Source organism: Macaca fascicularis, chromosome 10 (assembly GCF_037993035.2).
Source record: "Macaca fascicularis isolate 582-1 chromosome 10, T2T-MFA8v1.1".
Classification (NCBI taxonomy): Eukaryota; Metazoa; Chordata; class Mammalia; order Primates; family Cercopithecidae; genus Macaca; species Macaca fascicularis.
In genome coordinates, this window is record NC_088384.1 from 100,296,789 (window position 1) to 100,310,597 (window position 13,809).

The window sequence follows — 13,809 nt, forward strand, 5'->3', positions numbered from 1 at the left end:
CGGGAGGAAACAATCGGCCCCCAGGACAAAAAGCACATTCACAACTCTCCGTGCAACCCACTCATCCCTTTACACTCGCAGTGCTGCAGCCAAACCACGAAGTTCTTTCTTTTCACCCAGAGTCTGTGCCTGTCGCGGTTAAACACAAATGGAGAAAATTCCTGGTCAGAACCCAGAGGGGTAGGAAGTGGCTTGAGGTGTGAGGACAACGCCGAGGAGGGAGCTGTCCAGGGGCTCTGCCCGCCCGGGGTCTCCAGCTGGAAAGTTGCGCTCCTCGGGAGATTCCCGGGGTCAGAACGAGAGGCTGGAGTTGGAGCGAGGCACCAAGGATGCGGAAGAAGAAAGGAGTGGGGCCGAAGAGGTAGCCAACGAGAATGGGGCTCCGAGGCGAGAGGGAAAGGGCGGGAAGGGGCAAAGGGCGGCCAAGGAGGACGAAAAGGGGAAGCTGTCGCTGGGCGGGAGACGGCGGAGGAGCGGGACGGGGCGGGGTCCGCGGGAGAACAGGAAGGCGGGAAGGGGAGAGAGCGCGGAGTCGGAGCTCCAGCAGGCACAGGCCGCGGCGGATAAGGGGGCGCGGAGAGGCCCAGGCCCGGCCCAGGCAGGAGGCGTCGGGAGACGACACGACCCAAGGCGGGCGGGCCCGGGAAAAACCGCCCGCGGCCAGACCGGCTGTGCAGGCCGAGACGCTATGCTGCGGCCCCTCCCCGTCACGTCAGGGCACTTACCGCCTCGCAGCTGGGGCGCTCCGGTGATGCGGTGCAGTCAGTTCAGAGCGTCTCTCCCGAATCTCGGCGCCCGACTGACCCGGATCCAAACCAGCCAAGGGGGCGGCCCGCGCCTCGGGAGTCGCATTGCGCCTGCGCACTCCGGCATGCACCCCGCCCCCTACCCATGCTCCTCCCACCGCGGTGACTCGGCAGCGCGGCAGGGGACGGCTGCGCAGGCGCAGGGCGGGGGCCGCGCCTCTCGAACGCCCCGCACCCGCCCCCCTCGGAAGCACGTGCGCCTTACGTAATTTCCTGTTATTCTTCGGTCTGCCTCCTCCCAGTGGCGTGGATTTCCTCCCGAGCAGCTTTTGGGGCGTGCCTGCTTCCTCCTCTCTGTCAGGTGAGTGAATAGGTGTCATTCTTCGCAGTCGTTCTCTGCCTCCACCGCCCCGGCATCTCCTTGTGCTTGGTCCTCTACCTGGAGTCACCTATGCAGCGGAATTCCGCGGGGCGGGGGCGAGGACGTGCGGGGGTCTTTATGGCAGCCAATCCCCGGCTGAGCGCTTGGCCAGAGTTTCTGTGATGCTAGAATCTGGACTGCCTGCGACCTCTCCAGGACTCGGACACCAACCCTCGCCTCCTGGTGATCTTTCAGGACCTGCAGAGAAGCGAAGAGGTATTGGACGTGGCCAGGGTCAATAGTGTGAAGCCAGAATTAGAATTGAATTGAAATGCCTCGGTTTTGATATCGCTGTGTTTGTCTTGAGGCAACTGCTTTTCCTCCTCTGGGCCTCTCAGTTTTCCATCTAGTAAGTAAAGAAGTTGAACCTTATCGGTGAATCTCGTGTTTTCAGGCGTAGACTCCTTTGAGAATCTGGTAAGAACTGTAGACCCTCTTGCCAAAGAAATGCACCTACACATCAAATTTGGCAAAAAGATTTAGGCAGTTCACCAAAGGAGATGAATTTTAGGGTTCTTTACATTTTTCTGATTCTGAATGTTGCTCAGATGGCAGGCGGGAAAAGGTGATCTGTGCAACAGCTGCCACCTGCTTCATCACCAGGACTGGTTCTGCTAATCTAGCTGTGCCTCTCCTCGCCTGGCAGTCTCCAGCTCCACGTCTGCACTTCTCAAAGCTTCATGAGAACAGATGATTTTGCTCAATAGAGTTGGCTGGTGTTGATTGTGGCCCACCCCTAGAGTGAGGGTTTTTCCCTGAACCAAAACTGGCCCCATCCACCCTCATTCCCCAATACCTTAGTTGTAGTCAACTGACTAGATAGGCTGCCGAAGATGGTTTAACTGTGTCCAGCTTAACTACAGCCAGTCTTTGGAATGCCTGGCCTATATTTGTAAATGAAATCTAACAATTTATTGTATAACGTTGTTAAACATAAAGCATGAAGTTAGCCTTGGGTAAAACATTTTAAATTCTCGTCGTTCATACCAGAGGTTCAGTAACTGACGGGATGAAAGAAAACTGTTCATTGTAACCTAATGATGCTAATTAGATAGCGTTAGAGTATATTAGAGATTAGATAACTTGTTCTAGCTGGCTTTGTCCTTTGTCTCACAGTGCTGGTAAGTCAGGATTTAAACTGCCCTTCTCAACATCTCTTGGAAAAGAAAAAGCGGGAAATATGATGCATTTTTGTTTCTCAGACCTTGCCAAGTGAAATGTATCAAGACCAAATACATCTTTTTAAGCTGCCACTTCAAAATATAACTTCAGATAAAATCTCATATATCCTTGAGAAGGCCGGGCACGGTGGCTCACACCTGTAATCCCAGCACTTTGGGAGGCCGAGGCGGATGGATCACTTGAGGTCAGGAGTTTGAGACCAGCCTGGCCAACATGGCGAAACCCCGTCTCTACTGAAAATACAAAAAGTTAGCCGGGCGTGGTGGCATATGCACCTGCAATCCCAGCTACTCAGGAGGCTGAAGCAGGAGAATCTCTTGAAGCCGGGAGGCAGAGGTTGCAGTGAGCCGGAGATTGCGCCACTGCACTCCAGCCTGGGCCAACAAAGCAAAACTGTCAAAAAAAAAAAAAAAAAAAAAAAAAAAAAAATCTCATATATCCTTGAGGGGAAAGAATTGTCTGAATCCTGATTGAGTTCCCAGAGCTTAGCACAGTTCCTGGGGGTTAGTAGGTACTAAATACAGTTTTGATGAATTCTCATTTTACCTGCTTTCCATCCCTAATTATATTAAATACTAAAAACTAAAAAGTTACAATATTTCATTTTGTGTAAGCACATCTCCATCATAAAGCGTTAGATGCTTTCCAAGAATGTGACTCATTACTCAGGGAGTACTTGGAAGATGAGAACCTCTTGTGAATACCGAAGCCTGTTAACTCACACACCTGACGTGGCCGGAGGTTCTAAGTCATTATAGATAGGACTGGCTCACGGTGTGGTACATCATGACTTGGAATGAGATAGAAAAGCAACAAAATGGGGTGGATCTGAGTGAACAAAAAGCCAGATCAGTGTCCTATACCAGCAATTCCGGGTCTTTTTAACCATGGGAAAAAAGCCTGAATTTGTGTGTGGACTTTATATTCAAGAAATCAACTTTGTATTAATGCACATGGTAATGCCATTTAATTAAAAAGCTGTGGTAGATGTAAAATTCCTCTAACAGTGCTTCCTTCTTGTTACAAGTGTCTTGTACATACTTTAGTAGGAGAGACTTAATTCCATGAATTTGTACTGCAAGAACAATTTATATAGGAAGATAATAGTTTCGCTTAAAAAATAACTTTGGAGAAGCCAAGTTCAAAGTAATAAAGAAAATTATTTCCCTAACAATGTGACTGCCATCCTACCAGTTGGTAATCTGGAAAATATTCTGTTCTTATGTTTTAAGACTCAAATTAATTTATTTCTTACCTGGATATACTTTTCTTAATGACTTGGGGTAGGCCAGGCGTGGTGGCTCACGCCTGTAATCTCAGCACTTTGGGAGGCTGAGGCGGGTGGATCACTTGAAGTCAAGAGTTCGAGACCAGCCAGGCTAACATGGTGAAACCCCATCTCTCCTAAAAAAATAAATAAATAAAAATACAAAAATTAGCCGGGAGTGGTAGCGCATGCCTGTAACCCTGGCTACTCTGGAGGCTGAGGCATGAGAAGCACTTGAACCCAGGAGGTAGAGGTTGCAGTGAGCCGAGATCATGCCATGGCACTCCAGCCTGGGCTACAGAGCAAGACCCTGTCTCAAAAAATAAATTAATTAATTAATCAATTAATTAAAATGAAAATGAAAATGACTTTGGGATAGAAGGTAGTGATAATGATTGTTTGTCTTGATTACAAGTTGTTAGCTCATGTAATCTTCATAACCAATTTGTGAAATGTACTTTTATGATGTCTGTTTTATAGCTGAGGAAACTAGGCTCAGAATAGTTAGATAACTTGTCCAAGGTTACATAGCTTGTAAGTGGCAGAACGGGGATTCCAATCTAGGCAGTCTGGCTATCCACCCTGCTGATAGCTGAGTTACGCTGCTTTTCTTAGCCTCCCCACCTTTACCTCCTGTAGTTGGTACCCAGCTAGACCAGGGATACCTGCTTTCACCTGGAAAATACCACTGGGCTTGAGGAAATTGGCTGCCCAGGGCCTAGGACTGTTCCAGCCACACTTTCTTTGCATGTGTTTGAACCCAGCAGGCATATTTCCCTCTCAGATCTCAGATCTTTTGTATGTGATGTTTCCCCTCCTGGAGCATTGTTTACCGACAGTTCATCTCATCATTCAAAGTCTCTGCTCATATCAGCTCCGGGGTGGGGGGGGTCTTCTTTGGCTTCCCCAGCACCCCCTTCCCTCTGTATCCCTTTACCCTGCTTTATCATAGCACTTATCACTACCTGACAATGTATAGTTATTCTTTGGTCCCGTCACTAGAATAGAAGCTACCTGAGGACAGGGACTTTGTGTCTTTTTTTTTTTAGTCACTATTTCTGTTGAATCAAAGATGCACATTTTCCCACAATTTATTAATAGCAGTTAGAACATCTGGATGTGTCTTATAATCACCAGTGTGTTCTGGTTTAGTTGGTAGTATTTTTTTTTTCTTTCTTGTACCTACAGTAAGTGGTGAGTCTTTAAAATCATGGTGTCTTGGAATTGATGAAAATACCGTGTATCCCCAGGGCCTGAACTCTATGTGGCACGTAGTTGGCGCTCAGTAATTACTTGTTAAAGGAAGGCATTGAGTGTTGTGTGCCAGAAACTATTGAAACTTTTTTTTTTTTTTTTTTTTGATATCTCGCTCTGTCACCCAGACTGGAGTGAAATGGCACGATCTTGGCTCACTGTAACCTCCACCACCCAGGTTCAACTGATTCTCGTGCCTCAGCCTCCTAAGTAGCTGGGATTACAGGTGAGCACCACCATGCTCTGCTAATTTTTTTATTTTTAGTAGCAATTTATATCATTCTAGTAGACTCTTAGAAAGTAGATGGGGAGGGTGGGGAATGTAAGAGAGACCAGTTAGAAGACACTCGAAATAATCTGAGGGAAGACCAGAATGGGAACCATGGCTGAAGGATGGTGAGACCAGCAGGGCTCGGCAGGATGGTGAGACCAGCAGGGCTCGGCGGCCTGCTGAGCAGAGATGTCTGGCCTGAGCCAAGCCAGTAGGTGGCCCCCTTCACTAAAGAAGGGAATCCAAGAAGACTAGGTTTGGGGAGTGGGAGGGTTTGGTTTTGAACATACAAGTTTCAAGTGCAGATGAAAGCAGGAATCAGGTCCCAAAGGCTGCAGCAAGGGATTTATCCTGAGGTTTCTCCTTCTAAGAACTGTAGGAGCTATGGAAAGAAATGTCCGGATTTATTTTATCTGGTTTCAGCATGAGCCGGCATGGTGATCCAGGCCCGCGATGATGGTGATCGAAGGGGCAGGTGGCCCTAAGTATGGAGAACAAGTGAGCCGATTGAAAAGTTGTGTAGATCAGGCCTCAGGGAGAGATTGACTACGAACAGGATAGGCAGTCAGAGAAAGCTGACAATGATACTTTGCTTTCCAGCTTGAGCAACTGAATGGATATTGGTGCCCGTCTCAATTAAACTCTGTTGAACCCAGCTGACAGTGAGCAGAGGAAGGACATTTAAATGGAGAATCATAGTAACGCTAATACTTTCTTTTATTCTTTCTTTCTTTACCTTTTTTTTTTTTTTTTTTTGAGACAGAGTCTTGCTCTGTTGCCCAGGCTGGAGTGCAGTGGTGCAGTCTTGCTCACTACAACCTCCACTTCCCTAATCCAAATGATTCTCCTGCCTCAGTCACCCACGTGTGCCACCATGCCTGGCGATTTTTTTTTTTTTTTTTTTTTTTTTTTCTGGTGGAGAAAGGGTTTTGCCATGTTGGCCAGGCTGGTCTTGGACTCCTGGCCTCAAGTGATCTGCCCGCCTCAGCCTCCCACAGTGGTGGGACTGCAGGCTTGAGCTACTGCGCCCAGCATATGAGAACTGATACTTTCATAGCTCTTCCTATGTATCAGAAGACTTATTTTAGTTATCACCACAATCCTATGAGATTACTATTATCACCATCATCTTCCAGATGAGGAAACCGAAGCAAAGAGTAGTAACTCGCCGAGGTCACACAGCTAACAAGTGGTGGAGCTAAAATTTGAACCCAGGCAACCTGGTAGAGTCTGTGTTGTCACTGCCTCTCTGTGCTGATATTTCTCTAAATTAGCTCAGTTTGGACACAGTGAACCTGAGAGATCCGTGGGGCAGCCACGTGGAGGTGTCCAGCAGGCAGGAAGATATATGGTTCTGAAGCTCACATGGGAAATGGGGACTGGAAATAAAGACTGTGGAGTTTGCATACAGGTGGCCATTGAAGCCACAGGAAAGGACAGGACCCTTAAGGAGAGGGTGGGAAATAATCGGAGGAAAGAAACAAGGGAGCCCTAGAAGGCAAACAAGCATTCCACTTGTGGGAAGGACATAGTCCCTTCTGCAAATGAATATGCTGCACCTGGCTTACAGATCTTCAGTCAACAGACAGTCCATCCCCCTGAATTTGTTTGGCTCTGGGTACCCTGACAAAAATGGGGTTCCTGGACCCACAACCCTAAGGACCTGCCTCAGTGGTGGTGATCCTCCCCACTTTCTTCTACCATGAGAGTCCACTGTGGGCCTGTTGGCTTCTCTGGGCATCTGTTTTTTGCCCCTCCCTACAACGGAAGAGCCTCCAGCTCCTCTGTCTACCGCCCGTCGACTTTGTCAGCTCAGGTCCCCTCCCTGTTTCTAGGACCACAGTAACATTTCACCTGGAGCTTCTTCAGGTCCCTCCTGCACTTATTTTCAGCCCTTTATCCAAACATTTCTTGTATCTCCTGCTAGATTCTAAATTTCTGGAAGGCAAGAAGAACCTATTACGTTGACTTTCCCTCCCTCAACCCCTGCTCCCCTGTGTGGGTTAAATGGCCTGACGCCATTGTCCCACGGGACTTCGCATGCAGTCCACCTGAACAGGAGCTGCATTTTGTATCTCTGTACCTAGCACAGGAGCCAGGGAGTCCATCAGTCAGTCAGTCATCTTAGCAAATAATTCCAGTTGTCTACTAGATTTCTAGAAACATGACTGGGGACTGTCGATGCCTTTGACAGTTGATTTGAGCAGCAGGACCTTTCACAACAGCCTCCTGTTGTTGTGGGTGGGGAATAGGCAAGGTTTGGGAAGCGGGCATTCGCTGCTCTTTCTTGTCATTCTCTTCATAGCCCCCAAGCTACTGTGGTCTATTGTTTTGATAGTTGCTTTCCCGAAATGTTAACAGGATGGAGAGTGAAGGAGGAGTCTGTGATACCTCAGCCATGCGCCAGTGTGCCGATTCCCATTCTGCATGGATTTGATTTCCAAGACTCCAGTCAATCCTCAGAGCTCCAGGTAACTGCTGATCACCAGCAGAGGGAGCCCTAGGACCACAGGGCCTCTTTCCTTACCGGTGGTAAAGCCGTTCACTGTGGCTTCAAAACTGTGGAAGACCCTGGATTTGTGGATCACTTGCCTTTAGAATAGAATCAAGAAATAACACTGCAGAAGAATCTCCACATGGTAAGGATTGGGAGTGTTGAGAGGGGCTTCTGGGGTGCAGGTAATGTTCTTTCATCTGATGTTGGTTATAGGAGTGTGTGCTGTAATGTAGTATATGTACATTTTTTTGTGTGTATAACTAAACTTCAATTAAAGTTTTTAAAACTTAAACATTTCTATGTATACCACAAAATAGGTGTCAGGTTAGGGTGAGCTGTTCTTTTCCCTACAATTCTTAACCTTATCTGAGTCACAAGACAGCCCTTCCTCCCTTCCTCTGTGAAAGCCACAAACGACTGGTTAAGGACTTCTGCAGCAGCCGCCGAATAGAGAAAGTGAGCACAGGACATGAACAGATGGTTCACAGCAAAAGAAATACAAATAGCCCTTAAACGTATGAAAAGGTGCTCAGTCTCAATCTTCAAAGAGAAGTGCTTATTGAAAGTATGCGGAGATACCATTTTTAACCTGTCAGATTGGCAGAAATCCCAAAGCTTGACAGCATGCCCTGTGGATGGGGCTGGAGGTGGGGGAGTCGGGAGAATAAATAGCAGACCCTTTAGTACATTACCAGTGGGACTGTGAAATTGACAGCCCTGTTGATTTGGGCAATATCTACCGAAATTACAAGTCTAAGAATCTACCCTGTAGATGACATTTGTACATATATATAATAATTTAATCTCCAAGTTGTCTTCTTGCTCTGTAAAAGGAAGATTTTGGAAGTTAAGAAAACTTTTTCTGCCTCAACGAAGTCACATTTTAACACTAATGTCTCATGCTGTGGACTCAAGAAAATCTAATTTAAAACAGAGCCAGGCAATGGCTTCCATTGACTGACTGGCTGGAGGGAGCTGCAGGCTAACTAGGAATTAGAAATTAGCTACAACAGAAGTGCATTGGTTTTATCTCAAGAAATATCCTCCTTTACACCTGTCTTGGCAGATGTGCCCACTGCTTGGGTGGCAGGACACTTTGATTGTCTCACCAAGACTGTGTGGAGAGGGGTGGGGTACTTCTCCAAAGGGAAAAGTGGGCTGCTGTCACCCATAAAAGGGGTGGAGGGAAAGGGCAGGCAGAAACAGTCAATGTCTTCCATAGCTCCAGGTCACGTCTGCCTGCTGCTGATACCGCATTCGTATCTGCAGCCTGTGTGTCTCCTCGACACCATGCCTCTGTGTCCACTGTCCTCCTAGTCAGTCGCCTACGTGGATGTCCCTCTGACACCTGGTGAAACATGATGTGTTTCTAATTGAGCAGGTTATCTTTCCCTCTAAGCCTGGTCTCCTGGCCTTTCCCCAGTGCCTTCCAATTTAATTGAATCAAATCGAATGTAATTCACCTCCTCCCATCCGTCTGGCTTCTGGGTTAATACCCCCCCAAACTTTGGAAATATTTTAATGTGTTAATATATTATTTTTTAAATAAAAAGTAGTTTTAACAAAAGAAAAATATACCTCTGTAGAAAATTTAGAAAATATAAGGACTCAGGCACCTTATCTTTTTTATCCCCTACTTAGCCCTGGGAGGCAGACAGTATTATTTATCCCCATTTTACAGATGAAGAAACTGAGGCTCAGAGAGGAACGTGGCTTGCTGCTTTCACACAGGTCAGAAGGATCTATGACGGATTTGAGCCCAGGTCTTTCTGGTTGCAAGCTGGAGGCGGTCTTGTCTTTGGGATACTCAGTTGAGGGGCTTGGCCTTTGCCTCAGAAGGACTCGACTTGGCCCCCTCTTGAGGATGTCCCTTGGCAGCATTTGGTCATGGTGTTGCAGAGTGCCTAGGAGCCACACTTACTCTGAGAAGCCCTGCCTCACACACCCACCCCTCTGTGTGGCCTTGGACACACTGCCCAAGCCTCTGCGCCCAGTTTACTCCTCGGAAAAATGGGGATGATGATAGTAATCATAGGCTTCCCTTAGAGGGCTAGGAGAGAATGGAATGACCAATGTGGTAGAACACTGCCTGGCTCACAGCATCTGATAATGGCTTAGATATTTGTCCCCTCCAAAACTCAGGTCAAAATGTGACCCCCATTGTTGGAGGTGGGGCCTGATGGGAGATGTTTGGGTCTTGGGGGTGGATCCCTCAGGAATGGTGTGGTGCCCTCCCATGGTAATGGGTTCACCCCAGGCCCAGTTGTTAGAAAGAGTCTGGTACCTCCCACCTCCTCTCTCTTGCTTCCCTCTCTGGCTGTGTTATCTGCGCAGGCCAGCTACGCTTCGCGTCCCGCCATGAGTGGAAGCAGCCTGAGAACCTCACTAGAAGCCAAGCAGATGCTGGTGCCATGCAGAACTGTGGTCCAAGCAAACTTCTTTTCTGTCTACATTACGCAGTTTCAGATATTCCTTTATAGCATCACAGAACAGACTAATACAGCATCCAACAACATTAGCCACTGCTACTATTATCATTAGTATTTTAAGTGTGTGCATTTTAACTGCTGGTACACTGTGTGAGCTGGCTTGGATGTCCGTCCCCTCCAAATCTCATGTGGGACTGTAATCTCCAGTGTTGGAGGTGGGGCCTGGTGGGAGGCGTTTGGATCATGGCGGCATATTCCTCATGCTTGGCTGGGCGCCATCCCCGTGGTGATGAGTGAACTAACAGGAGATCTGGTTGTTTAAAGGTGTGCGGCACCTCCCCCCTCTCTTGTTCCTGCTCTTGCCATGTGACACACGGGCTCCCCTTTGCCTTCCACCATGGCTGTAAATTCCCTATGGCCTCACCAGAAGCAGATGCCAGCACCCCACTTCCTGTACAGCTTGCAGAACCAAGAACAAATTAAACCTGTTTTCTTTATAAAGACACAGACTCAGGCATTTATTTATATCAGTGCATGAACAGCCCCATACACTGGGCATACGGGTTATATCCTGCTTTCCTTCCATTTACTATTATGAGCATTTTTATGTCACAATATATTCCTCAAAACATTATTTGAATGACTGTATAATAGTCCATCATTTAAATATATTCATAACTTACTCTGTAGTTAACCATTCACCTGTTTCTGGACAATTAGGGGTGTGTGTGGGTGTTTGTTGTAATAAAAAACTCTAAACCAAAAATCCTTGTCTGATTATTTCTTAGAGTAGAATTTTACACCTGGAACTCCTGGGTGAGAAGGTATAAACGTTTAAAGTCTCCAGCAACACACTGATAATTGCTTCAAAGGAAAGCTCTCAACCGTTTACTCTCAGCAGTGTGTATATTAGGGCTGTCCTCACCACACCCTTTCAGGCAGCCAGGCGAGCTTTTTTTAAAGTTCACCTTTGTTGCTATTTATTTACAAGGCAGGTTTTACTACGTGTCCCTGGGATGGTGGGGGTAGGTCCCATGCCCAAGGTGCTTCCAGCTATGCTGCCTGTTACAATGTTCTTAAATTAGCTAGCAGTCCCATAAGCCCTGGGTGGACATATTTACCTGTTTCCTGCCTGCTCTGTTTTCCTGCGGGTGGAAATATAATTTCAGTGCTGGAAATTTTCTTTTTTTTTCTTTTGAGATGGAGTCTTGCTGTGTTGCCCAGGCTGGAGTGCAGTGGCACCATCTTGGCTCACTACAACCTCCATCTCCTGGGTTCAAGCAAGTCTCCTGCCTCAGCCCCCCGAGTAGCTGGGATTACAGGCTCACACAACCATGTCCAGCTAATCTTTTTTGTACTTTTTGTAGAGACAGGGTTTCACTGTGTTGGCCAGGCTGGTATCAAACTCCTGACCTCAAGTGATCCACCCGCCTCGGCCTCCCAAAGTGTTGGGATTACAGGTGTGAGCCACTGTGCCTGGCCAATACGTTGGTTTTTCTGTTTCTCTGTTGCCCCTGCTTTAAGGTGTTTAGCATGTGGCCTCCCTCCCTGGTGACAGCACAGTCCCAAAGCCCAGTAATAGATTTTAAAGAGATCTGACTCAGGTACAAGCTTAGCTGGACTGGCCCATTATCTGAAATCTGTGTGTGACCTTCCCAACTGATACTGCCAATACTTGTGTCTGTTTCAACTTCAGATTCCCGTTCAGTATACTCACCCTTTAAGTTACCCTACTACTAGTATCCTGACCTCCCAGAAAGAGGGCTAGAGTTTTATTTTGTTAAAGTAAAATCAGTATTCCCCAGTGCTCTGTATTTTACAAAATGCATTCACACATGACTACTTTGATCCTCAGAATGATTCTGGGAGTTACATAAGTTTATCTCCATTTTGCAGATGAGGCCCAGAGAGGCGAACCATTTGAGCTCGTGAGTGACAGATCTCAAGCCCTGCTCTTTCTAAAGCGTGCTGCCTTCAGAAAAGAGCCAGAAGGATGAAAATTACTTTAGAAAGATGAATACCAGCTTTGAAGGAATAAAAGCTGACGAGGAATTGAAGGAGTTGAGGCGCAAGCTTGAACAGGGTTGCGTGTTTGGCCCTTGATTGTAAAGGCCCATTGTTGCACCTGTTCCTGTTACTTGAGGAGTTGCAGCAGAAGGAACAGCGGCCTGAGACTCTAGAGAGCTGGGGAACACGTTCCTTCTCATCCCTCCAGGGCCACCACTTCTTGTGGGCCCTTGGGCAAGTCACTGTACTTTCTGAGTCTCAGTTTCCCCATTTGCAGAATGGAAATAACTATCCCAGTCTACCAACTTAGAATTGCTTTGAGGATCTGATAAGGTGGTGTAGATGCTGCTGCCTTGGGGGCTTTAAAGTCTGGAGCTCAAGCGACCCCTTGAGTTGGGCTTACTTAGTAACTCCAGGGTTGGGCAGAACAGGACTCCAATGAGGGTTCTTTTCTTTTTCCCTTTTTTTTCTTTCCCTATCTCTTAACTTTTATCTTTATTATTTTACAATGCCCTTGTAAGATGAAACAAGTGTTGCTGAATTTTTTTTTTCTTTTTTAACCTTTATTTTAGGATTGGGGTACATGTACAAGTTTGTTACATAGGTATATTGTGGGCTGCTGAGGTTTGGAGTACGAATGAATTAGTCATCCCAGTGGTGGACATAGTCCCCGATAAGTAGTATTTTTCAGCCCTTACTTCCGTCCCTCTCCATTCTTGTATTCCCCAGTGTCTGCTGTTCCCGTTTTTATGACCCTGTGTACTCAATGTTTAGCTCCCACTTAGAAGTAACAACATGCCCAGCACTTTGGGGGTCCGAGGTGGGTGGATCACGAGGTCAAGAGATCGAGACCATCCTAAGACAGTGAAACCCTGTCTCTACTAAGAACACAAAAAATTAGCCAGGCGTGGTGGTGGGCACCTGTAGTCCCAGCTACTTGGAAGACTGAGGCAGGAGAATCACTTGAACCAGGGAGGTGGAGGTTGCAGTGAGCTGAGATTGCGCTACTGCACTCCAGCCTGGGCAGCAGAGCAAGACTCCGTCTCAAAACAACAACAACAACAACAAAAAAAAAAAGTGATGCATGATTTTGTTTTCTGTTTCTATGTTAATCCACTTAGGATAATGGCCTCCAGCTGCATCCACGTTGCTACAAAAGACAGGATTGCATTCTTTTATATGGCTGCCTAATATTCCATGGTATATATGTACCATATTGTCTTTATCCAATCCACTGTTGATCCACACCTGGGTTGATTCCATGTCTATGCTATTGTGAATAGCACTGCAATGAACATATGGGTGCGTGTGTCTTTGTGGTAGAATGATTTCTTTTCCTTTGAGTATAATATATCCAGTATTGGGATGGTGCTGAAATACTTAAAGTAGAAATGAAAATTGTCACGTGCTCCACCATGCCCTTCCATTCTCCTCTGCAGAGAGACAGCCACTGTTTGTGGTTTAGTACACCTGGTTCCAGGCTTTACATAAACTAAACCCATGCATATTTCTCTGTGTATACTTTTTCAGTACATGTACACGTGCACTTGTTCATACAGTTTGTTCTTTAAATTTTATAAAAATGTCCTCTATACTGCATCTCGACTTATCCCCCTCATAATTTTAAGACCTTGCTATATCAGAGCTACTTTTCTATTCTAGAAAGACATGGCCAGGCACGGTCTCACGCCTGTAATCCCAGCACTCTGGGAGGCTGAGGCGGGTGGATCACCTG

General features: G+C 46.8%; 1 protein-coding gene and 1 long non-coding RNA gene across 7 annotated transcripts in view; one reads left to right on the forward strand and one right to left on the reverse strand.

Annotated features, from left to right (window-relative positions):
- The window catches only part of OSER1 (oxidative stress responsive serine rich 1), a 104,129-nt gene that overhangs the window by 12,855 nt on the left and 77,465 nt on the right, over nt 1–13,809 (reverse strand). The window contains exons 3-5 of one of the 3 annotated variants that reach the window (XM_065523188.1): nt 3,605–3,753; nt 1,186–1,365; nt 1,012–1,100 (exon numbers count right to left, since the gene is read on the reverse strand). Coding sequence is in view for 1 of the 3 variants with exons in the window: in XM_045362995.2 (XP_045218930.2) it covers nt 1,012–1,126 (115 nt within the window). In the remaining 2 variants the exon portion in view is untranslated. Of the gene's footprint in view, nt 1–725; nt 1,366–3,604; nt 3,754–13,809 lie in introns of those variants that run through there. The other 2 variants (XM_045362996.3, XM_045362995.2) reach the window with 2 other exon arrangements.
- LOC107126561 (uncharacterized) lies at nt 1,022–13,673 on the forward strand. Of its 4 annotated transcripts, none has more exons than XR_010578672.2 (4): nt 1,022–1,383; nt 4,999–5,096; nt 7,503–7,780; nt 11,964–13,673. It is a non-coding gene; the product is annotated as an uncharacterized lncRNA (long non-coding RNA). The 4 variants fall into 4 exon arrangements; XR_010578673.2 differs by having other exon boundaries at nt 1,022–1,107; XR_012419408.1 differs by lacking the exon at nt 4,999–5,096.